Source organism: Mya arenaria, chromosome 2, assembly GCF_026914265.1.
Source record: "Mya arenaria isolate MELC-2E11 chromosome 2, ASM2691426v1".
Lineage (NCBI taxonomy): Eukaryota > Metazoa > Mollusca > Bivalvia > Myida > Myidae > Mya > Mya arenaria.
Window position 1 is genome coordinate 33,347,393 of NC_069123.1, and position 27,020 is coordinate 33,374,412.

Genomic DNA, 27,020 nt, shown 5'->3' on the forward strand with positions numbered 1-27,020 from the left:
CAACTTTCATTCTTTATTTATGGCTTGAAAAACAATCATGAACACAAACTAATGGGTATCAATGCAAATCCAATCTGGTTTATAACCAATGACAGAGCCCAATGTTCGCTTAAATTGTTATAGGGTGACAACAAATCTGAAAATTGACATATGAATCTAAATAATATTTCTTTACAAAATATAAGTAAACAAATCAGATCTTGACAAAATTATATGTATTCAGAGAAGCATGAACACGATAACTGACTAGTATAAGTTGTGTAGGGTATTTTGATAATTTAAGAAATTATTAAATGTAAATTGTTTGTCTTGGTATTTATTCATAAGTTTTATGACTTTTTTCAAAAATCAGATTAGCTGCATGGGTATATTTTGCAGTCATTTTCAACAATAGAAACAACATACCGTCACTTGAGATACGGAAGTGTGCTTAGGTTGTTATAATAATCAACTCAGATTAGTTGGGTCTTGCTTTGCTATTTCTTGTTTATATTCAAACTATGTATTAATTCTCCCCCCCCCCCCAATTTTTTTCTTACTACAACATTATGAAGGCGTAGAAGATGAACTTTTTATCCTATGTGGAAAAACATATGCTATATACATATCCATCTGAGACAAATTGTTCTATGTGCTAAAAATGTTTTTGTGTACACTGCCTAGATAGGCGTAAAAAATAATAAGTTTGTTTCCTGTTCATGGCAAAAAAAAATAGGGTATGCCATCAAGTAGGTACCTAAGGTCAGATATTTTATGATTTTTTTTTCTATAAGGCAAATTGTTTCTAAAGATTTTTGTGTTACCAACATTAAGAACATTTATACCATATACAGTATTAGCATCATTGGTATTGTTATAAGCCAATTTAAACAATTAATTTTTAACTTTCTGAAGAAAAATATCAAACAAATATTTCAGAAGATAATAAAATTGTTTAGAGTCAGAGTAAAAATTAAAGATAAGTCAGGATACATGAAACTAACAAGAGATGTTAGTGAAACATTTATGCCCCCTTGGGAGCCAAATTGTTAGTAGGATTTGGACACTTAAATAAAATATGGACAATCAGAAAACCTTTTTTCAGCTTACAGTCACACTGACCTTGACCTTTGACCCACTGACCTCAAAATCAATAGGGTTCATCTGCTGGTCATGACCAATAAGCCTACCTAGTATGAGGTCCCTGGGTCAAAGCGTTCTCAAGTTATTGATCGGAAACCGTTTTTCATGTTAAGGTCACACTGACCTTGACCTTTGACCCACTGACCTCAAAATCAATAGGGTTCATCTGCTGGTCATGACCAATACACCTACCAAGTATGAGGTTCCTGGGTCAAAGCGTTCTCAAGTTATTGATCGGAAAACGTTTTTCATGTAAAGGTCACACTGACCTTGACCTTTGACCCACTGACCTCAAAATCAATAGGGTTCATCTGCTGGTGATGACCAATACACATACCAAGTATGAGGTCCCTCGGTCAAAGCGTTCTCAAGTTATTGATCGGAAACCATTTGGTATTCCGACCGACCGACAGACAGACAGACCGACCGACCGACCGACCGACATGTGCAAAACAAAAGGGGGCATAACAAAAATATTTTTTACGCGTTACACTTACATCTTTTTATCAATATACATATTTCAATACAACATTACAGTATAAACTAATAGTTGTCCATAACAAAACTCACTCTTTTTGTAATTAACATGCAAACGTGTATGCATCCTACATCATATACATGTAATCAACGTGTGAACAGTCAACAAAAGTGTATGCATCCTACATCATATACATGTAATCAACGTGTGAACAGTCAACAAAACTACGTGCATAGAAGCTGAACAAATGTGCACATAAAAACAGTAATATGAATAATTACAAAATATCTAAATAAAAAGTCATGTACAGGTAGTTTTACAAATAAAAACGAGTCATAAAAGGATGTTTAAAAACATTATCCTTAACAAAACAACAATACAAAACTGGTCCTGCTGGGTGTTCAAAGGCCACTTTGAAGTGGGCGATAACAAATTGTTCCAAGTGAAATGATATCTGAAAATGATATAATGCATAAATCTGATTATGAACACCCTCAATAATTATTACCAACTTGGTAGAACCAAACAATATAATGGATCCCAAGTCAATTTGTTTGTTCAGGCTTACCATGAGCCCAGAAAATCTCTGGAATGGTTTCAATGTCATGTCAATTAAGACAGCCTTGTGTAATGAAAAGATTATGACAGGGTTTCTAACACAAGTATTGTTTAGACATTATTATAGTTTAGACATATAGTTTAGACATTATTATAGTTTAGACATTATTATAGTTTAGACATTATTATTGTTTAGACATTATTATAGTTTAGACATTATTATAGTTTAGACATTATTATAAAGTGAATGCAAGATTTTTTTGTTTCGATCAACAAATGATACGCTTTTTTTTTTTTTTACCAAACATGTAACAGAGCCCAGTATTTCCTCCACAAACTGTTGAAGGGATGTCGCTGATAAACTGGTGTTAAAGTAAAATTTTACGCATGAAATCACAGAAGCTTCTTCGCTTCCCAATACCAGCTAGCTGCAATTCATTTAACCTTTTGAAAACAAACCACAAGCGACAGGTTTGATTTCAATTGTTGAGTGCCAGTATTTAGCATGTTGGTGCAATTACAGCATACTGGAACTGACACCCTAAATGGACCTGGTGGTAAATACTGATGGGGTCAATGTCTATGACTAAGCACACATGTAACATTCTTTTTAAATGCCATATTTGGAAAATGATGACAAAAAAGCTTTGAATATAAACTCAGGGAGAATTACATGTAATTGCGTCAACAACCAAAACACTATAGTTCTCAATAAGAATCAACATAAAATTCTTTTCAAATTACAGCTGCCACAAAAAGCAAAACAAAACAATAACAATCGACATAAATGTAGTATGAAAACTTATTATAAACCAAAACTTATGATTGATATCGACATGGTACGCATATGCATATTAAATGCATTTATAAACCTGTCATTCCCATTTGACAATATAAACCTACCATTCACATTTGACATTATATGTATTTATACACCTATTACCTGGTATTCACATTTGACATAATATGTATTTATAAACCTACCATTTGCATTTGACATTATATTTATTTATAAACCTGACATACGCATTTGACATTATATGTATTCATAAACCTGTCATACGCATTTGACATTATATGTATTTATAAACCTGTCATTCACATTTGACATTATATGTATTCATAAACCTGTCATTCACATTTGACATTATATGTATTTATAAACCTGTCATTCACATTTGACATTATATGTATTTATAAACCTGTCATTCACATTTGACATTATATGCCACAACAATAGACAACACCGGAAATAGTTTCATGTTACAAACTCAGGTTCAATTTGTCAATTGAATAGTACTGACATACACAAAATCAATACATACATGTACCTTTCTCTTCATTTGCCACTTATTTAACTGACAACAGTTTAACTTTCCCAATAAATTGTACAAAATATGGATTAAAATACAAACTGTATAGATCAATCAACAATTAGCAATAGTGCCACAATTGATAAAAGAAATACTTCGTTAGGTATTTTCAGACTGACTCTCAAACATACCTGCAACCAATAAGTTTTTAAGCATCTACAAGTATTGGATATTTTTTCATGACTGAACTAGGGGTTAGGATGTAAAAAACTTCCCTACCTACCCACAGCTCAAAATGTAGTGAAATGCCAATTAAACATTTTATCAATTGTGGCCTCAATGATAAATTACAAGTGTCTATCTGAATTATACAGGTATCTATTATTATATTTACAGTAAACTCATGTCATACATGACAAAATGAGCATTGCAGTGAACATATTATACACATAAGGAGGCATTGAGGCAATTGTACAGAACATTTTTGCAGTTAACAACATGGTTAACGTCATTATTGTTAACTTTCAAATCGTTACTGCTCTGGAAGTTTAATCGATACACTTATAATCTGCTGTACTTCAAGCAAGATTTAAGACATTTGTTTCAGCTGGACTAGTTTATAAGTTAATGTGTGAACACATATAATATTTCACATTCAAAAGTTAACAACCATGTCCTTAATAACGCTGTTAACTTTAACAAAGTTCTGAACGATCAGCCCATTGTCGAAAATAGATGAATATATACATGTAAGGTTCTTAAATGCTGACTGCCTCATGCAAATAATGCCACAGTAGAAATCAGCATGTTCTTTACTATTTATCTAGGCAGTGTCAATTCAAATGCAGTTACAATTGGTTCTCTTCCCGAAAAAGTTATACAAAAAGACCACAAGAGGAATGCAACCCTAGCTTTGTGACTTGGAACAATAAAACAAATATTGTTCTCAGCTCCTGACAAGTCTTCTCAATACTAAAGGAGAACAAATATAATCTTCACAAAGATAATTGCTACACATTTATACAAGTTATGAACAATTTTGTAAGCATGATTTTTACTTGCGGCCAACAATAATTTACAGCATTATTCATTCCAGGATTATGCTGCCTTCAACAATTATATACATAAATAAATTGTTCATATATATTCTCGCCATCACAATAGGTGAACACACGTAATACAAAAAAATGTACAGTCATACAAATAGTAACTATTTGTTACTTGTAAACATTAATAAATAAACAATTTCTACACCAAACAAGTAATTATGCTAAATAGCACTGTATTTTGACATTCAGAGACTCAACAGAACAAATCCCAACTACATTATTAACGCAGTCCAGATTAAAACATTTACAGAAAATTCCTGCATGGTGCAAGTCTTCAGTGTTGCCAATAATTTACAAACTTGCTTTTGGTCAATGAATTCAGTTCCCTCAAAGTTGCTATTTGCTTATTAATAAGAGAGCCCCTTTAGGAAAACTGGTCTACACACAGAGTAGCCACAAAACCCATTTTGCTTAAAGGATGAACTGTTTAGAACAGAAAAAAATGTTTATGGTGAAATTTAAGATGATCATGGATGTAAAATATGCAATTCAACTAACTTGAATGTCGCAGACATTTTGGCTTTCTTTTCCAAGTGAAATCCACATTGGTATGCCAACGAAAATTAATGGCATGTACGCTGTTATATAGGTAGAGGAAAAGTCATACTAACACTTTAGCAGTACCAGTACCAAGTTGCGCAAGATTTGGAGAAGTTTTTCCATCTATGTTCTATTGTTAAGATGCTATGTGTGGCCCTACATATGATGAGATAGAAGGGATGATATAAAAACAAAGGGGATGATATAAAAACAAAGTTGTTAAGTTTTACAATATATAAACCATTTTAACCCTTGGAAACTTTTCAGATTTTTCCCTTCTTTAGGGCTGTTTTTACATAACATTTTCTCAACTTTTTCAACGTTACTGTAGTCCAAATATATTATCCTTATTTTTACTTCATAACATATTCATGGCATAACTTCTCTAAATATGGTATGACTTGGTAGTGGTTGGTAGAACTTCTCTTGTAATCCACTGAAAACCAATATAGTGTGCCTTAAACATTAGAGGAACATATATTTTTAAATCAAACTAGAGAGCATTATCAGTGAAACTCAAACTAGAGAGCACCTCCAGTTTAACTAAAAGTAGAGAGCACCTCCAGTTTAACCCAATCTAGAGAGCACCTAAATTTGCACTCAAACCTGAGTCCACAAGTCCAACCCAAACTAGGGAGCAGCATCAGTTTAACTCAAACTAGAGAGCACCACAAGTTTAAATAAAACTAGAGGACAAGTTGAACCCAAACTAGATAGCTTCATCAGTTTAACTAAAACTAGAGAGCACCTCAATTTGAACTCAAACTAGAGAGCATCATCTGTTTTACTCAAACTAGAGAGCATTATCTGTTTTACTCAAACTAGAGAGCATCATCTGTTTTACTTAAACTAGAGAGCATTATCGGTTTTACTCAAACTAGAGAGCATTATCTGTTTTACTCAAACTAGAGAGCACCTCAATTTGAACTCAAACTAGAGAGCATCATCTGTTTTACTCAAATTAGAGAGCATTATCTGTTTTACTCAAACTAGAGAGCATCATCTGTTTTACTGAAACTGGGGAGCACCTCAATTTAAACTCAAACTAGAGCGCATCATCAGTTTAACTTAAATTAGAAAGCACCATCAAAGTTTGGTGATTCGTCCACATCCAGGTAAATGCTGTGTTCCCGAGTGAGTGTGTGGTTGGAGACCTTCTCATTTTTGTTGTGTTTAACCTTAGGCTGGCTGGGTCTACAGGTCACTGGGTAGGAAACTGGAGCTGTCATATTTCCTGTAAAGAAATGTACAAGAATTTATTAAAAATAAAGGAATTGCATGATTTAATAATACCATACACTGCTTAATAATAAAACAATATCATTTCACCACAGATATTTAAAGATTCTGAAGATTGTTAGGTATTTAATTTGTTTAAAACAATACTGTTATTGTTATTTGAATCTGCGTCAATCAATAACACATATAGTAGATTTCCCCCAAAATGATCAAGGACAATAATTAAACAAAAACTTTTATTCAAGGTCCATGGTTTATTGTTTAAATACTGGAATATGAGTTCTGATCAACAATATCAACAACAACACTGAATACCTTGTATGTCTACTATTTTCTTTAATTTAAAGCTGCACTCTCACAGATTAAACGTTTTGACAACTTTTTATTTTGTTGTCTTGGAACAAGCCAATTTTTGCGAAAATCCATGGAAACCAGTTAAATAAGCCTGCTGACAAAAATCAGATAGTAGATTTTTATATCTTAGTGTAAAAATGGATGTTTTATGCATTTTTCTTAAACCTTTAGTAATGGTTCAGGCCATAAAATATTTATTTTCGAACGTAATATAAAAATCTACAATCTGATTTTTTGTCAACAATCTTGTACCATTGATTTGCAGATATTTACGCAAAAATTTGCTCTTTCCAATACAAAAAATAAAAACGTTGTAAAAATGGTAAATCTGTGAGAGTGCAGCTTAAGGAGCTTAAAACCATTAGTCAATTAATCTCTAATAATAAAATAAAATGTTTCTGCACAAATTCAATATTTAAATCAAGACTTATTACAAACAGTGCCATGTTCAGCTATTACCAATACCAGTGAGTAAAATATCCTCAAACACGAACTGTGTTTTTATCTTGATGACAGTGAAACAATAACATATTTTAGTTAACACAATCCTTAGCGCGCACGCGGCAAGCATCAAGAAAGTGCGCTTATACACATAGAATGGGAGTTTCCAATCCATGGTTTATATGTCCCTGATATAATGCTGCCAATAACAAACCCAGTTAATGTTTATTTGAAGATGAATAGTGTCAGGTATATTTGGCGATTTTTGATAAGGAAATAATTATTTTACTCATTATCTTAAGTGATCACAGTAACAAAGTTTAGTTTTAAATAGTAAGTAAAAGGTGAATATAAGTAATCTGTCAGACAGAAACACAAATAAACAGTACCGTTGATTTTGTACACTAAGTAGGAGCTTAAAAGTTATGAAAGTGTGCTCCACCCTGTCCTTTTTTGGTAACACTCTTGGAGACCTGCTTTGGGACCCTTCTGCATTCATAGAACGAGATGCTTAAGACTCTCAAATATTTCTAATACTTCTATTTAAACTTATAATAAGATTATTAATACATGTATACAAATTTTAAATATAAACAGTTGAAACCTAATATTGCTTCAATTAAACACAATTTCTGACATTTTCTGTCCAATTCATATTAATGTTAAAGTTGTTCACAGCTCGATACAATGTGCCCTTTTTACACTAAGCACCCTTTTCTACATCACCCCGTCCTTTTAAAAACCTTGCTAAAACCCTGCAAAGGCAGTCATTAAATAGAGCCTACACATTAGGCCATGCCAAGCAGTGCTGTTATACTTCAGGGATCATGCTAGACTTACACCATCTGTCGTGATCCAACAACAACAATGGAGTTTTACAACAACTATTACTTTTATTTGTCTTAAATCTTCTCCAATGTTTAAAATAGGAACAAGATTGCTGCAGAGCGAATGACAAGTGAAATCTGTTTATTTTCCAACTGTAATCTACATCTTTTCCAACTGTAATCTGTTTATTTTCCAAGTGTAATCTGTTCACCGTTACTTTTTATTAAAAAAAAGGGGTAAAGCTCCAAATTTATTAAAGCTAGAGTTATTGGCCCTGCTGTTATTTTGTATATTGTCTCTGGCAACATGTGTACAAAGTTTCATTTGAATGTCTTCTATAAGTTTTTATGACCAAGGTTAAAGTTTTTGCACGCCAATGTCAATGATGAAAATGAGACCAAGGCTATGACAATATCTCATCTCAAATTCTTTCCTTAATGAAAAACAGACAACCTTGTAATTTTAAGAAGTTTCGGAAGACTTTTTCTTACAAGACTTTCTAGTATGATCCCAAAGCAAATGAGCATATATGTAAGGGGTTTTAGCTAAATAAAAAAGGAAGGGTCACGCCTTTTTTGGTATCATCCTTCTGCCATATTCCAGGAGACCAGTATTGGTGCCCTCCTGCCTTCACAGAATAAAATGCTAACTACTCGTATATAATGAAATATTTCCTTCTGTTTGATTAAAACTTACTATATATATGATTATTAATGCATACAAATTTTAATTTTTTGGCATTTAAAATCTTTAATTAAACAGAATTCCTCACATTTTCTGTCATTCTGTCAAATTCATTATGTTTAAGTTCGTCCGTACAATACAATGTGCCATTTTCTCCCTTAGCACCCTGTCCTTTTTCTGCAGCACCCAGCCCTTTTTACACCCTGGCTTAAACTCTTATGTAGCCCTGAGTTATAATGCAGTGCAATATTAGTGCTGGTAAAACAATAATGTTACTGGAAAACAAAAGGAAAGATACAATAAACAAGAGAACCACAAGTGGTAGCTAACGCTTGTCCATTTGATCTCAGTCGATCGCTCTTGGGCAAAAATCTTCACAAATATGAAAACCAGAGTTATGGGACTTGCTACTTGTGTTTTTTGCCAATGATAATACGGGTTCAACTTTCAGTTGTGAATATACATTGATTAGGTTTTGAGTTAGAGTGTAAGACCAAGGTTAAATCTTCTACACAACCAATAAGTTAACCCCGCTGGCAAAGGTTGTGAACAAATTTTTATCTAATTTTCTTGAAAAAAATTGTGTTTACTTTTCACCAAGGTTTCAGTTAACTTGAATGACAACATCACCAAGGCTATGACAATACTCCAGAATTTTTTTTGACAACACAGAGGAGCTAAAATCATACAAGAAGAAAAAGTTTCATCACAAAAAATCTGCCCTATTCACAGATACATGTAGCACATGTATACAAATAATGGCCACAACATCAGTTACCTTCTGCCCGTATTTATACTGAAAACATAAAAGTCATGAGTAGGTACAGAGTGTGGAATCACGTGACTTCAAAGGAGTTCTCACATGGGTCACCACGGGTCACAACCGATATTAACAAACAAGTAAGTGACGTTAATTTCAAATAGTTTTTTTGACAGAAAAGGCCTAAAAAAAAAAATACATTTGGTTCGGGTTACCCGACCCTACCTACGGAATAGGCGCCGACCCTAACATTTTTATAGTCAGTTTGAAAAAAAAAAATGAAAAAAAAATGAAAAAAAAAAAAAAATCTTTTTTTTTTTGCTTTTCAATATGTAGTTTAAAACCTTAATTGCTTATATAGAAGATAACTTTAACACCATTCTCCAATGATGAAAATGACATTCTTATATAAAGCCTAATAAAAAAAAAAAAAAAAAAAATAAAAAAAAGCCACCTACCCTACCTATTTTTGAAAAGGATGTAACCCTAACCAAACAATTTTTTTTTTTAGGCCAAAGATATGGAAACATTTCTTAGCTTATAAAAGACTATGCTATTTTCTACTTCTATACAATTACATGCTACATATTTTAGAATTGCTTGTATTTTAATGATGCTATCCTTGACCAAAATTTAAACTTAACAGATTTTAGTAGAATGATGCAATGCTGAAATTTTGGCCAAGGAATGCATCATATAAATACAAGCAAATCTGAAAATCTGAAATATTTCACAATTTTCACAAAATTATCAGGCCATCCTTAAAAAATTGTATGTTTGCTGTAACGCTACCCATCATTTTTACAGTGAGTAGGTAGGTAGGGATTTTTTTTTTCCCATTGTGTGCCTTAAATTACTCAGTAAATAAGTTTCTTATCATTTCAGATTGCTTGACACTTCATTTTGGACAGACCTCATCCATTAATCCATTATCATGTAGTACTGGTGCAGAAGCTGAACACTGTTCTTCCTGTTGTGGTGTAGTTTTAATTGTGATCGTGACATACTTCAGAGTCTTGTCAAAGTCATATAAGACACTTATTTTATCGTAAGTATCTGGACTGAATTGTGTAGGATTTTCCAGATTCGAGGACACCTGCACCGACGCAATTTTCTCAAAATGTTCATCTATTTCAGGGTCAATTGCGACATTTTCAGTTAAAGCGGAAAAGACATCAAACCAGGACTCGTTTGTGCTGAATTTTCTAATGGAGTTTCGAGCATGGAATATGGTTTCAGGCCCCTTTTTCTCGATAACTGTAACCGCAAAGGTTACACGCTCGCCTTCGTCGGCCATTTTGTCGATAAAAACAAAAGTCAACCGCATGACGTAATATAAATGAGCCGAAGGAAAATAATGAGCGGAAAGAAAATATAATGAGCGGAAAGATTATTTTCCGTACGCTCGGAGATGCGAAAAAAAAATTTTCATCCTGGAGGGCCTAAAAAAAAAGTTGAGTCGCGGTAATTTCGTGAGTCGGTTGCGTTACAGCAAACATTCAATTTTTTAAGGATGGCCTCAGCTGTTAAAAATTCTGTATTCACATTTCTGCAAGTTCACACAAAACAAAGAAAAGCAAACACGAAAGCCTTAGCAAAAAGTAAAAAAAAAATGACTATACCTGCAGAGATGGTGCTTTTATGGCATACAAGGCAAGAGATGGCCCTCTCCCTGGGATGGAAGGCAGTATACACATTCACAGAGTGTTGGCCAACCCTCCTGCAGCTCATGGGCAAGAAGTCCTCCAGGGTTCCTATATCATCAACCGGCAGAAGCTCCACCACACACACACACTCATAACCCGCGTTCTCTGTGAAGAAATTGTCAAGCAACACAGACAGATAAGCCTTGAAGTTTACCAGGTTACGGTTCACCTTTCGAACAATGAGGACCTTGACAACGGCATCACTCAGAAAACTCTGCGAGATGGTCTCGAGTTTGAATTCTATTTCTTTTGCAACTATATACAGTTTTTGTGGCTTAGGATCCCTAAATGTCGCCTCTGTTGGGTACACAGAAATTTCGCAGGATTTCTGGTACAGCTGTGGTAGTAGCCAATTGAGAAGGACTTTCTTTTCAAGGCTTGGATTCAAATGCTTTAATGGGCTCTTTGAGACAAATGTAGAATCTTTCCATTTATACACATTTACCGCACTCCATACATCGTGGCTTGAGAGGTACGACCTCGGCAGGGAGAGAAGCAGGAAGAATTTGTCACTTTTAAGACGAATAAGGCGGCACACTTCACACTTAAATATAAGATTAGCTTTGTCACAGAGGTTTATCAATTGATCAACAATGTTGCTGTTTGATTCACAGGTTTTGTACAAGTCAGCCATGTTCTCGTATATTGAAGGATTAACATCTAAAAACACGTCTTCAATGCCCTCTTCTTGTTTACTGAAATAAAGAAATATATATCTTAACAAGCATCAACATTTTTAAACCACAGATATATATATATATATATATATGTAAGATACGAATTTAAAGCTGCACTCTCACAGATTGAACGTATTGACAACTTTTTTATTTTTTGTCTTGGAATGAGCCAATTTTTGCGAAAATTTATGGAAACCAGTTATATTAGACTCTTGACAAAGAATTAGATCGCAGATTTTTATATTTAAGAACAAAAAATGATGTTTAATGCATATTTCTTAAACCATTAGTAACGGTTTAAGCCATAAAACATTAATTTTCCAACAGAAATATGAATATCTGCTATCTGATCTTTTGCCAGCAATCTGTTATCATTGGTTTGCAGATATTTACATAAAAATTTACTCTTTCCAAAACAAATAAATAACAAGTAGACAAATATTCTGAGCAAGTTTCATAAAGATTTGACAAAAATTAATTAATTTTTATGGCCGTAGAATTTTTTCTCCTAAGGCAGTTACTCTGTAGTTAGTTGAAATAGAATTGCAATTCCTGTACACTGCACTCCCTCTCATTATGATCTATCACTGTATGAAGTTTTATTAAATTTCATCAAATAGTTTTCAAGTTATGCTCCTGACAAGAAAAAGGTAACAAAGGGCAATAACTCTGTAATTGGCTGAACAAGAATTGCGGTTCCTGAACATTACACTTCCTCTCATTATTATCTATCACTGTATGAAGTTTTATTAAATTCCATCCAATAGTTTTCAAGTTATGCTCCGGACAAGAAAAAAGAAACAAAGGGCAGTAACTCTGTAATTAGCTGAAATAGAATTGCGGTTCCTGTACACTACAGTCCCTCTCATTATGATCTATCACTGTATGAAGTTTTATTAAATTCCATCGAATAGATTTCAAGTTATGCTCCGGACAAGAAAAAGTAACAAAGGGCACTAACTATGTAATAAGCTGAAATAGAATTGCGGTTCCTGTACACTGCACTCCCTCTCATTATGATCTATCACTGTATGAAGTTTTATTAAATCCCATCCAATAGTTTTTAAGTTATGCTCCGGACAAGAAAAAAAGTAACAAAGGGCAGTAACTCTATAATAAGCTCAAATAGAGTTATGGTTCTTGTGCACTTCACTTCCTCTCATTGTGCTTTACCATAGTATGAAGTTTTAATAAATTCCATCTAGAAGTTTGCAAGTTAATGTCTGGAAAAAAATCTGACAGCAAAAAAACAAATAAAGGGCAATAACTCAGTAATTAGTTTAGGTAGAGTTATGGTTCTTGAACACTGCACTTCCTGTCATTGTGCTTTACCATTGTATGAAGTTCCAATGAATTCCATCCAGTACTTTTCAAGTTATACTCCGGACAAAAAAAAGTAACAAGGGGCAATAACTCAGTAATAAGCAAGAATAGAGTTATGGTTATTGTACACTGCACTTCCTCTCACTGTGCTTTACCATTGTATGAAGTTCCAATGAATTCCATCCAGTACTTTTCAAGTTATACTCCTGACAAAAAAAGTAACAAGGGGCAATAACTCAGTAATAAGCAAGAATAGAGTTATGGTTATTGTACACTGCACTTCCTCTCATTATGCTCTATCATTGTATGAAGTTTGATAACCATTGGATAAAAACTCTTGATTTTATTACATAAAATGAAAACTTTAACGCAAAATTGTTAACGCCCGCCCGCCCGGTTTTCGCCAATCTATAACCCGTAATTTTTCGATGAAAAATCTGCCTAAAGAAGTAAAAACGGTATATCTGTGAGAGTGCAGCTTTAACCTCTATAACAGCAACAATTAATACTGTAAACAGAAACTTTATAGAATACAAAAAAGTCATGTTCACACATAAATGTTTAGGCTTAAAAAAAAAAGTCATTCGGTTCAGTCAGGTTACCCAACCTTAACTAAAAAAAGGTGCCGACCCTAATGTTTTTTTGCAGTCTGTTGGTAAAAAAATAATGAACAAATAAACAAAAAAATGGTGTGTGTTGTGTTTTTATGTGTAGTTTAATCCCTTAACAGCTTTATACAGAAGATTACTCTAACACCATTCTCCAATGGTGACAATAAAATTCTTATATAAAGCCATGGACCTATTAACCATGGATTGGCAACTGCCCCATATCGGTGAAACGATAAGAAATAATAATTTACCCACAATCCTTAGCGCGCGCTCGGCAAATATCAGAAAATTCCGCCGAATCTCCGATCGGTGATTAACGGTGATCTTCGGTTATTTCCGCCAACTCTGCTAATAATGCCTTGTTCATTATAGATTTAATTATAATTAATAAATGTGATTTTAATCAGATTCAATTGGACTATTATCAACTCCAAAGAAAGTACCGTGCATTTGAGTCAATTTTAATTAATGTTTTCCTACATGTATATATTCGGCCAATGTCGGACGTCTCGAAAATGACCACACGGTAAGATCTCGGAATGAAATCCCGCTGCACGCGCGAGTTTGAGATAATCGCATTTACACAGAGGAGAGTTGCCAATCCATGGTTTATAGGTCCATGATAAAGCCTCATACAAAAATTAAATAAAACAATTAACAAGGGCAGTAATCCTGAAGTGCTTTGGGGCATTTGGCTGATTATCATACTTGACCGATTTATTTTACCAACAAATATTTCCAGCAAGTTTGGTGAAGATCAGATGATAACTGTTCAAATTAGACAGTGGACAAAGCAAAAATGGCAAATTTTGACCAATTCAAGGGCCATAATCCTGAAGAGCCTGGCTGGTTATAGAACTTTGCCAAGAATATATACCAACAAACATTTATAGTAGCAAGTTTGGTGAAATTCGGATAAAAACTGTTCAAGTTTGAAAGTAGACAAAGCTAAAATGGCCAATTTTGATAAATTCAGGGGGCCATAACTCTGGAGTGCCTAAAGTGATTAGGCTGGTTATCGAACTTGACCTAGATATTTCACCAAAAACACTTTCATGAAGTTTGGTGGAAATTGGATGAGAAATGTTCAAGTTAGAGAGCGGACAAAGCTAAAATGGACAATTTTGACAAATTCAGGGGGCCATAACTCTGGAGTGCCTTAAGCGATTTGGCTGGTTATTGAACTTGACCGAGATATTTCACCAACAAACACTTTCATGACGTTTGGTGGAAATTGGATGAGAAATGATCAAGTTAGAGAGCGGACAAAGCTAAAATGGCCAATTTTGACAAATTCAGGGGGCCATAACTCTGGAGTGCCTAAAGCGATTTGGCTGGTTATCGAACTTGACCTAGAGTGCTATTTGTTACCTGTGACAATGCCCCGCTCATGCCTGAATATAAAAAATGATCTGTTTTGCCTTATTCCCAACCTACATTTTTAAAGGTGGATTTTTTACTTACCGGGTAACCCCTAAGTTAAGCCTATTTGCTCTAGGTTTGTGAGTCAAACATACTGTTTATTAATGGTGGCCTTACAAATTAATGAACCAAGCACAGATATACTTTCAATTCTTAAATCAATTCTTAAATCTAAGCTAAAAAGCTCGAGATAAAAAGGTTTTATAAAGAAATGAGGGTCAATTTATTTTCTCCTATTTTCCTTTGTTAAATATTGGACAAGCAAGCAAAGATGATACCCGCCCAGTCATTGACAGCAATAATCAATAGGGCAGGAGACAGGGATGTGATTGACCTGGCTGTTGAAGGGCTGAAACCATATTGGCGATGGGATTGGGGGTGCCCAATGGGTGTAAAGCACCCTACTGCAGATGCGAATGCTTGTCTTAAGTTATTCCAGTCAAACAAGGGGTGCAACTGGAAAAATTCACAGAGAGCTATGGGCCCTCAGCTTTACATGTAAGTTTTGGCCTTAGCATCATGTGAATAAAGTATTATTTGAATACCAGTCATCGAAATTAGAACATTGCATGAACAAGCCTGAATCCTTTTACTAGAACATGTCATTGTTTTTTTTCAACCCTGCTAATTAAAATCGAATATTTGAACAAGCGAGCATCGCATTTTACCAGTGCAGGGCCTGTGGGCTCGCCAATGAAATACGTTGAACACTTTTCCTCATGGCCAAGGTTGAAATTTTTCATAAATGACAAAAAGGCTATGACAATTCCTTGACTTTTTTTCTTTTTCTTTTAAAACAGACGAGCAAAAAAACTATCAGAACCGAATGCAAAGACAACCCACCTAAGAATACTGGCTATACTGAACATGACAAAAGGCATGTGCTTATCAGACAGCCCGGAATGGATATAGCTCATTGGCCAGATGAGACATGATGATACGCCAGCCTTTTCGTAGGCTGACTTTGTATCTGGGTCAGTCAGCGTGCTGGGAATCAGTATTTTATACCCTACAAAACAACAACAAAACATGGCAATGGTTACAATACAGTATTAGAAATGATAAAGATGATTAAAAAAAATAGATTTTAACTACTCACTATAAAAGTCTGAATATTTCAATAAATTTATATTTTAGCATTATAATACACACACATGCAGTGATTTTTTTTTACACAACCTCGCTGCCTTTTTTAATTGCAATAAAAAATAAGCACTGTTATGTAAGTCCCAATATTGGAAAAAAAGCGTTGTAAGTCCCATAATTAGAAAAAATAGTGACCTTTAGTCCTTTAAACGGATATGGTTATTTAACTTATCAAAGATTTTCTGTTTTTTTTCTATATGTATTATGCATCTTTTAATCCCCTGCCCTCCTCATCCCAGAAATACACTTATGGGGCTTATTTTTTAATAAAAAAACAAACAACAATTTCTAGGAAAAACTGGATAATTTTTTTGCGACGGAAATGAGCCGAAACTTTTGGCAGTAAAATTAACAACAAAAAAATCACTGACATGTATGTCATTGCTTTCAAAGAAACATATAAACAGACGAATATTTCAAGAACCTTATGGTCTTCAATCATAATTTATTATGCAATCAAATATTTTAGAAATGCAGGTTGTCACGGAACTATCAGTAGTAGCCAAGGTTGAGAATTTTTGCTGGCAGCATGACAGTGCCAATAACACCAAACCACCACAATACCCCATCTGTTTTTTCTTGGAAAAAAAACCCAGACAAGTTAATTAAGAACTTTAGTCTGCCAAGAAATGTTTACATAGATTTGAAATATTAAGACTTTCACAGACAGTTAAAAACTAAATCAAAGCAGATGCATACATTGGACAAGCTGCGGTTATGACTATAAATACATGTAAGCCTGAAGCAGCTACAGTGGTTCAGCTTTTAGTGGTCTGACATTATTGCATGCTGCTGACATGGTAATACAGAAAAGATTACCAAGATCAACAAAGACCCTGTTATAAACTACTTTTAATTGTTCTTTCTTAATGAGCAATCCGAATTATAATTTTAACAGCAAATTCCAAACAATGACAACATCACTGCAAATAGTCCATGTTATCAAAATGGCAATCTAAAAGCATGCATTGTTCTATTTTGTGAGAAACCCGATATTCAAAGAGTATATTATACCTGGAATATCACATTAATCTATTAAAACAAGAAAGAGCCTACAATGTAGCAAGCATATAAGTGATACAAAAGTGCCGCAAAGAGAAGGCCAATGCTCGTCTGGGGTTTTCAATTAAAAAAAGGTGTATTCTCAATAATCAGTGAAGCCAGAGTTATGAGCCTTGCTGAGAATGGGTGTTAGGACTCTGGAAATATGTGTATCAAGTTTCATTCGAATATCTTGAATGTATTTTTTGAGCCATGGCAAAGATTACTAAAATTACTTCGGCAATGACACCAGGGCGATCACAAGACCCAGACGAAAAAATGAAGAGATTATAAGCAACTACCACAGAGAAACAAGTCTGACAGCATCCATTCAACCATGAGATCATAATAATATGTTTAAGAAATGAATTGCAATCTGTGCAATGGTCTGTTACGAAGAATAAATTTGTTTTTTTGTTTTTTTGTTAAGCAGTCAATCATCTTATGACCTCTTGGTTCATCTAGTGTAAAGGAATGACATTAAAATGTCTTCAAGAAAAACACTCTCACCATCGCTTGAATAAGCAACTGGTTCCTCGACATCCGACGAGGAGGAGGCTTCTGGATCGGGACTTGTGCTGAAGTCTTCTGTCGGGTCATCTTCATCTATTGATGGGCGGCTAGTTGCGGCAGTTTGAAATGACTCATCACCTTTATTGCTACTAGGGGGCCTTCTCCTTAAATTGACATTTTATCTTTAAATAAAATCTTTTTTATTTTTTCTGTAAATTTAATGCTTTCTTAAATCTAATAGATTTTGAGTATATGACTACTTTAAGAATTTGCTGGTATGTCATTTCCATAGATCTAGCTGGCTCGATCGAGTCTAGCATGAAATGTTTGTGAATAAATAAGCATGATACTCTTAAATGTCAGGCCTAAAAAAATACCTATGTTTAGGGCAACCTGACCCTACCTAGCAAAACCCCTCAACCTTATTTTTCTTTCAACCCCAGTCTATACAAATAATTTGCGAATTTCGGATTTTTAGTTGGTGTCGACTATTTGCATTGATTACAAAAAAAATGTAACGTTTAAAAATAAAGTATTAATTATTTAATACACAATATATTGACTTAAAAACAACAAAAGACTTACCTACCGTACCAAGCATTAAGACTGTTGCCCTAAACTCATTAGAGAATTAAGGCCTCAATTTTAATCAAAATTACCTTGGTGATGCCTTGTGTTTGGTGAGAAGTTCACTGTATTGTTCCTTGGTTTCTGATATCACCTCCTCGCTGGTCATAGTTGGGCCGGCCATCCCCGTACCTCCCTGTTCCGCCTCCCCTCCCTTCAGGCCCCTCTGTCTAGTCCCGACCCGGGGTTTCTTGGCAACGGGTTCATCGTCATCATCAGAGTCTTCGCTCGGAGATTGATGGTTCTCATCCCCGACCCCCTCATCTTCATCACTGGACTGGTTTTTACCAACTATATCCTCAGCTGAAACCAAAAACCAGTCAGCATTTATAAATTCATTGTTTAATACTTAAGGACATAACATTAATGCATATGCGGCAAAATGCCTAAAATTGTGAAATAACAAAAGTATATTCCAAACAAAGAAACAATGCAAAGGCACTGAAATATACAGAATTTGAAGAATTTTACAAGATTAGGAATGCATTTTAATATAACTGTACAAATTGACTTGGTAAAAAAGGTGAGGAAAACAAATGGGTTGTGAATTTTAAGGGTCCTTTTTTTGTGTGAAAAAAGTATACTTTTTGGGATTATAAATGAGGCCAAATCTCGGCTCATTTTCAGTCAAAATGAAACACTGAAGCATCAACATCAAGTTTGCACTGCAACTGTTTCATTTGGTAATTACGATTCCATAATAAAGACTATACCACTTAGCTGATTTTTGTACATCTGTTCATGCTTTTGACTGCAGAAGACTCTGAAATTAAAGAAAATAAAGGTTTGCATGAAAAAATTATAAATGCTTGGACACTCTTTTTTTAAAACATGCTTGACAAGTTCTTGAGTAATAAGACCAAATTGCACTACTTGCAACCAGATGAAACAAAGACCTGCAGAAGCTGGTGTCAGAAACTGCTTTAAACCAGAAATTGTCTATGGTCTTCATAAATAAGGAATACTTTTCATTCATACACAGACACAGGTTCATATGATGAAACCAGCCCCAATATCAACTTGACCTGTATCTTCTGATGTTACACCTGTGTACCAAAAATTGTTCAAATCTGTCAAGCCTTTCATGAGTTATCGTCCGCAAGCCGTTTTTCTATTTTTAGTAACAGTGACCTTGACCTTGGCCCCACCAGCCCCAATATCGAACTTGACCTGTATCTTCTGATGTTACACCTGTGTACCAAAAAATTTTCAAATCTGTCTAGCCTTTAATGAGTTATCGTCCGGAAACCATGAAAATCAACAGACCGACCGACCGACCGACAGACAGACCGACCGACAGGCTCACTCCTATATACCCCCTCAAACTTCGTTTGTGGGGGACCGGGTATAATGACTTATAATTCCAATATAAACAGGTGTAACTCCATATAACACAGCCAATGAAATTAAGACTTTTGGATGAACAAGCCCGAATTCTTATACTTTTGAAGGACGTTAACTCCATGTAGAAATTAAAGGCTGTTACTTCTTATAGAAGGACATAACTCAATGTAGAAATTGAAGGACGTAATTCCATGTTAAAAAGAAGGATGGAACACCATGTAAAACAGAAGGAAGTAGCTCCATATAAAATAGAATGACGTAACTGGTTATAACAGTGGGTGAAATTAGCACAAGCCTGCAAGCTCTGCACTGGTAAAATTTCTTCCGGGCTTGCTCAAATTCTGAAGTTTATATAGCAGGGCTTGTTCAAAAACATGATTCCATGCAATAGTATAAGAATTCGGGCTTGTTTATCCGAAAGTCTAATTTCAATGACTGTTATAAAATAGAAGGACATAATTCTATATAAAATAGATGAGTGTAACTCCCTATAAAATTGAACGATGTAACTCCATATAAAATAGAAGTACATAACTCCATATAAAATAGATGGACATAACTCAATATAAACAGTCATTAAAACTAGAGATTGCTTTTTTGAAAAAGCGCTTGTCTCCCCTATTGTGTGGTCGTAGCTGAGAAAAAATAAATGATGGACATGAAATTTGTAACTTTGGACTGGAGACAAACCAACAGTGAAGTTTGGTTTATTCGATTATATTAAATAGTGAAGAGAAGAAAGTGTTGTTGATTAATCATGGAAAATGTAAACGAAGTTTGCATTGTATGAAGTTCCTGGGCGCAAGCGTTATTCAATTATTGATCGGAAACCATTTTTCAGCTCACAGTCATCGTGACCATGACCTTTTACCTACTGATCACAACATCAATAGGGATCATCTACATAACCAACTTGCATACCAAGTATTAAGTTCTTGGGTGCAAGTGTTCTTTAGTTACTGAGCGGTAACCATTTCTTCAACTCAAGGTCATGGCAACCTTGACCTTTGACCTACTGATCTCAAAATCAATAGGGGTCATCTACTAGTCATGACCGACTAGCGTACCAAGAATGAAGTTCCTGGGTACAAGCGTTCTTAAGTTATTGAGCAGAAACCATTTTTAAGCTTAAGGTCACCGCCAACGTATCATTTTTTACCTGAAGGTAACCTTGACCTTTGACCTTTTGATCTGAAAATCAATAGGGGTCATCTTCTAGTCATGAACAACTAGCTTACCAAGTATGAAGTTCCTGAAACCAAAGGATCTTTAGTTATTGAGCGGAAACTTTTTCTTCACTTCAAGGTCATGGCAACCTTGACCTTTGACCTAGTGATCTCAAAATCAATATGGGTCATGACCAACTAGCATACCAAGTATGAAATTCCTGGTTGCAAGCGTTCTCTAGTTATTGAGCGGAAACAGTTTCTTCACCTCAAGGTCACGGTGACCTTGACCATTGACCTACTGATCTCAAAATCAATAGGAGTCATCTACTAGTCATGAACAACTATGAAGTTCCTGGGTACAAGCTTTCTTTAGTTATTGAGCAGAAACCATTTTTAAGCTTAAGGTCACTGCCAACATAACATTTTTTACCTGAAGGTAACCTTGACCTTTGACCTTTTGATCTCAAAATCAATAGGAGTCATCTAATAGTCATGAACAACTAGCATACCAAGTATGAAGTTCCTGGACCCAAAGGATCTTTAGTTATTGAGTGGAAACCATTTCTTCACCTCAAGGTCACTTTAACCCTGATCTTTGACCTAGTGACCCCAAATTCAATAGGGGTCATCTACTAGTCATGACCAACTAGCATACCAAGTATGAAGTTCCTGGGTCTAAGAGTTCTATAGTGATTGGGCGGAAACGAAGTGTGACGTACTGACTGACTGACTGACAGACTGATGGACTGACTGACGGACAGGGCAAAAACAATATGTCTCCCCATGAATGGGGGAGACATAAAGATATTACACGCAAATGATTTTTACATGGAAGGTCACCACGACCTTGACTATTGACCTTGTTACCCCCAAAACAATTGGGATCATCTAGACATCATGACCAACCTCACTTCAAAGTTTGGTGAACCTAGATCAAAGCATTCTCCTGATATTGCACGGAAATATTTTTTTACATTAGAGGTCACAGCGACGTTGACCTTTGACCTTGTGACTCCCCAAATATAGGAGTTTTCTAAACCTCATGATCAACCTCCCTACCAAGTTTGGTGAACCTAGGTCAAACCATTCTCAAGATATTGAGCGGAAATGTTTTTTACATTGGGGGTCGCCGCGACCTTGACCTTTGACCTAGTGACCCCAAAAACAATAGGGATCTTCTACACCTCATGACCAACCTCCCTACCAAGTTTGGTGAACCTAGGTCAAACCGTCCACATAAATAAGAAGGATGTAGGTCCATACATAAAATAGAAGGATGTTACGGTCCATATAAAATAGAAGGATGTAGGTCCATATAAATTAGAAGGATGTAGGTCCATATAAAATAGAATGATGCAACCCCATATAAAATAGATGGAATTGCATCTGTCTTATGCAGAAACCATGATACGTCCATTAGGTTGCAAAATGAACATGTTCTTTGCATGACTCAAGCTCCATCTTTTTAGTCCTACCTGTAGAGAATGACAACCTTGTCTCCTGCAGCAACTCTGTATCGCTTAGCAACAGTATGTGGGCTCATTGACACACACAGATAGTGAAACGTCTTCTTGCATGAGGCCAGGGCACATCCAGATGTGGCTCCAGTCTTATGCAGCTTCTTGTTTTTGTCTGCTTTACAGATGTGGCATGCCTGAAAGTATAAATATCTATACGATTAACAGATGTGGCTCGCCTGAAAGTATAAGTTTATATAAATGTCTTTTAGCGATTTAAAGATGTAGCATGCCTTAGAGTGTACATGTCTTTATATGATTTACAGATATAGCTGGTGTGAGAGTTTATACCAGGTATATCTTCATAATATTTACACATGAAGCATGCCTAAGAGTATAAATGCCTATAGACGATTTACAGATATAGCATGTCTAAGCATATAAATGTCTATATGAAATTTAAAGATGTCATAGCACACATGAGAATATAAATGTCTACACACAATTTACAAATGTAGTTCCCCTGAAGTATACTAATTCCATTTCATTTCTTTTTGGGAATATTCTATTTATTGTGCAGCAGATGTATCCTCAAGAGATTGTTAAAGCAAAATTAAACACAAATTATTACTTGATTTGATTGTTAAATGGTGACATTACAGTGGTCGAAATTAGCACAAGCCAGCAAGCCCTGCACTGGTAAAATGCATTCCGGGCTTGCTAAAAAAATTGGGTTTTATACTTGTAACAGAGCTTGTTCAAAAATTTAATGCCAAGCAGTAGTATATGAATTCAGGCTTGTTCATCCAAAAGTCTAATTTCGATGACTGCTGACAAGACAAGGTCATGATTATTTGGAACAAATGGTATTAAATAGTTAAAAGAAGAATCAAATCTTTGTATAATCATTCAAGATAAACCGAATCATGGGATGTACAAGATGATTCAGAACACAATGAAAAAAAATGCAGCAGAATAAAGGTAACAACTTATCTTACCAATTTCTTTCCTCTTTTAATTTCTTTAACAACATCTGTTTTCTTGAACCCTCCAAACCCATCTGTCTTGTACTGTACAAGCAAAGCAGAATATTGCTGAAAGAAGAAATGTACATGTATGCTTAATCACTGTATTGCGTTATATTCAGCTATCAGTGCAGTTACCCAGGAGGGGTATTGCTTTGAAAGTAGCAAAACTGCTGGTACATATAATATTAAATTAATGATTATCATCATGATAATCTTAATTTACAAGTCAATCAAACAACATTGCCAAACAACTCAAACAGATACGGGACATTCTAAAAACTTGACGCCCACAGGCGACAAGTCACTCCCATTGAAAGAGCCTTTGACACAGACATATTTTAGCTTTTGACCTTGACCTTTGAGGTACAGACCTGATTATTGTGTGCACCACATCACCTTATCTTGATGAACCATCATGGCAAGTTTTTTGAAAATCCCATAATGCATGGTGAAGATAAAGCCTGCACAATTATCATTTCAACCATTAACCTCTTAGGGAGGAGACCTTGACCTTTCGAGGTACAGACCTGGGTGGTGAACCATCATGGCAAGTCCCTTGGGAAGTAAAATGTAAAACACCTTTTCTTTCATTTATTTTTCTATCAAAGCAATTTCGGCCAGAAAGGGACTTAAAAAAAGTGTCATAGCCTAATACATTTAGATTAAATGCAGGCGTTTTTATATTCGACTTCTGGAGAAAAAAGTGTGTCCTATAGACAGTGATTTACGGTTATTGAAAATCCCATAATGCATGGACAAGGTTCGGTCCAGACGGATGCAAAACACATACACAGAACCGTGATTATGACAATTGTCTTGACACTGCATGCAGTCTTGACAATAAATTATATCCTGATATAAAGAACACATGATTTAAAATACTAAGCATGTAATTCACCAAATATTTTCATTGTATTTAAAAGTAAAACCAGTAAATTTTGTAATTTTTTGATATCATATTACATTTCTAAATATTTAGCATACAAACTTGTACCACAAAAGTGAAATAGAATTTTAATGGACGTCATTTCACCCTAACCCACTTATTATGTAAAAAAATATCATATACTATATACCATGCACTTGTGGTGGGCGCAAACCGTATTTCCCTTAAGAGTATCCCGATGCAGGGTTCCACACAAGGTGTCATTCTCTTCTCCTGTGTGGCAGAAACCACACTTAAGTGTCGCATCAACCATAATCTGAAAGATTGTTACAAGAAAATGATAAGTGTGCAACTCAATACTGCTTCGATAAGAACTAGCGTTCTCCCTCATCCAGGATTGGCAGTAAGTTCAATGGGAGCTCTTGTCAGTCTGTGCTAAAGTTCCAGCGATACTGAATTCACACACCTGAAGGGATGTGATTGACCTGGCACCTGAAGGGCTAAAACAATTTCTGCGATGGGTTAAGGGAGCGCCTTAGGCCCACAATGGGAGTGAAACACCCTACTGCAAAAGCAAAACTGGCTTAAGAGGGCAGTCTGTACGAAAGTTCGTCGGACCTCGGCTCCCGCCGGTAATAAATGGCGAGGTCCGGCAATCGCATGTATATTATCGGCCCGCATGTCCGGCAATAATTTTAGGGAAAAATCTGTTGTTTATTAATTATGTGTCAAAAGTGTTTCTTGTTAATTTAATCAACTAACCTATGTTTAAAACATAAATTCAGGGCTTTCTATTGACCCGGGTTTTGACGCACAGAAATCGTAAATGACCCGAAATTGACGCATCATTAATTTGTGCAATGCGTCAGTTTTAACCCGGGATAATTTCAGTGCAAGAGTCAGTATCATTTGAAAGGAGCAGCAAGGCAAGCTCTAAATGTTTGTTTAATCAATAAAGTCAAAAGCAATTAACTGCCGAAGTGACAAGTGATTATCAATCTGGAATCTGGAATGACGTAATTATAAACTCCGCCCATTATGCAAATTAACGGATATATTCGGCTTTTTCGCTAAGAACGATGGTTTGAAAAACAACAATGCTAAATATAAAAATAAAATTATATCTTGTCTTACATGAAATTAATGAAATTTGTGTTTGTTCTTGATGTGTAACAGAAAGGAATAAAGATTTTTCGTAGCACATGGTCTAAAAAGCGCGAGAAACAGGTGCACGCTTACTTCCTGTCAATTTTAATGAAAGTGAAAGAAGAACTGCGTAAATCGTTGTCAGTGTAAAGTTTTATAACAAAAGAGTTTTATTGTTATGCGATTAATGAAAAATAAAAAAAACAATGTTGTAATTTTGACAATAGGAACGTTGAATGTTTTTGTTTACTTCAGGAAAAAATATGAAAAACTTGAAAGTGAAACTGAAAGTACAAATATGTTGTTGCAACTATAAAACAATCGATGGTGCATATAGGAGTCTGACAAGGATGCATAGGGTTACATAACGAGTAATACATGCATAATTCCTGTTGCACTGAACATGCATTAAATAAATAATACGTTCATAGGAGTCAAAACATATTTTTCCAAGGAATTTGTTTACCACCCAAGAGACTGAGAAGGAAATAAGACAACAAGGTATTCCATAAGATTATATTTCTTATTCCTTGATTTTTTTCTAGAATTGAAAGTGGATTAATACCGCTGATCTTTATAGAAAATAGAAATTGTATTTTTTATTTATGTTTCGGAAGCTATTAAACCAAGTATATATTATCATTATTTTGCAATGCCATCTTATGACAGATAATAACTATTATTTATGAAGAACGACCAAGAATTTAGAAATAAAACGGACAATGACTCTTAAAGATATGATTTTCACTCTTGAAAATCAGACCTCATTCATCAGAGGTTTGATAATGATAAATCTAATGGTATGGTGCGCATAGCATACTCTGGTTTTATATTACGAGAATGACTAAAATGTACATAAAATTTTCGGACCTGCAAAAACTGGTCCGGTCCTGCAATGCAGACAGTATTGCAGGACCTCGTGTCCTGCAATGTGATACTGACTTTCGTACAGACTGAGAGGGCCCTCCTTACTTTAAATCTCAAGCAATCTGGAGTGCCAATAATTAAGTACAGTAACAATAAAAAGCAAAGTGTTATTGATAAAGCAAAGTGTTATTGATGTAAACATTTTTTAATTATTTAATTCATGTAAACTTTTATTTAAGCAGTTAATCTGCCGAATTCCAGCAGTTAGCGGTCGAGTCTATTCTCAAACATCAATAAGGTGGCTTGGAAAAAGTGAATTGCACTTAATTTTGGAAAATAAAGATTTATAGACTGATCTATCTATGAAAAATCAACGAACTTGTTAGCCTGTTATTTAAATCTGGTTGAATGTAACCTTCGGTTGCTTTAATAAGTCATTGTTTTTTACGAAATTAATTAGATATGCAACTACAAAGACTCAATCATTACAACATGCATTGACATAACAAGGTATTCTACATACCTATGGTGACCTATACCTTTAGGTTGATGTTATAATAATATAATCCAAAATACTTTTTTTTTAAAACATAAGGAAGGTAGCCGGCGTCAAATTAATATTTTCTTGTAA

The 27,020-nt window shown here is 34.8% G+C and overlaps 1 protein-coding gene across 3 annotated transcripts; it reads right to left on the bottom strand.

Moving 5' to 3' along the window:
• On the bottom strand, positions 1 to 26,999 carry LOC128210607 (uncharacterized). Of its 3 annotated transcripts, XM_052914977.1 has the most exons (11): positions 26,929 to 26,972; positions 24,567 to 24,692; positions 23,461 to 23,556; positions 22,481 to 22,659; positions 19,206 to 19,255; positions 18,525 to 18,795; positions 17,863 to 18,029; positions 16,009 to 16,174; positions 11,049 to 11,827; positions 9,445 to 9,462; positions 6,217 to 6,354 (listed from the first exon to the last, which is right to left on the bottom strand). In XM_052914977.1, exons 2-10 carry the CDS (start codon positions 24,687 to 24,689, stop codon positions 9,458 to 9,460), a joined length of 1,836 nt encoding a protein of 611 aa, XP_052770937.1. In that variant the 5' UTR covers positions 24,690 to 24,692; positions 26,929 to 26,972; the 3' UTR covers positions 6,217 to 6,354; positions 9,445 to 9,457. The 3 variants fall into 3 exon arrangements, with proteins under 3 accessions (XP_052770929.1, XP_052770921.1, XP_052770937.1); XM_052914969.1 differs by lacking the exon at positions 9,445 to 9,462 and having other exon boundaries at positions 1 to 6,354; positions 26,913 to 26,999; XM_052914961.1 differs by lacking the exon at positions 9,445 to 9,462 and having other exon boundaries at positions 1 to 6,354.
• Positions 27,000 to 27,020: the final 21 nt, after the last annotated feature.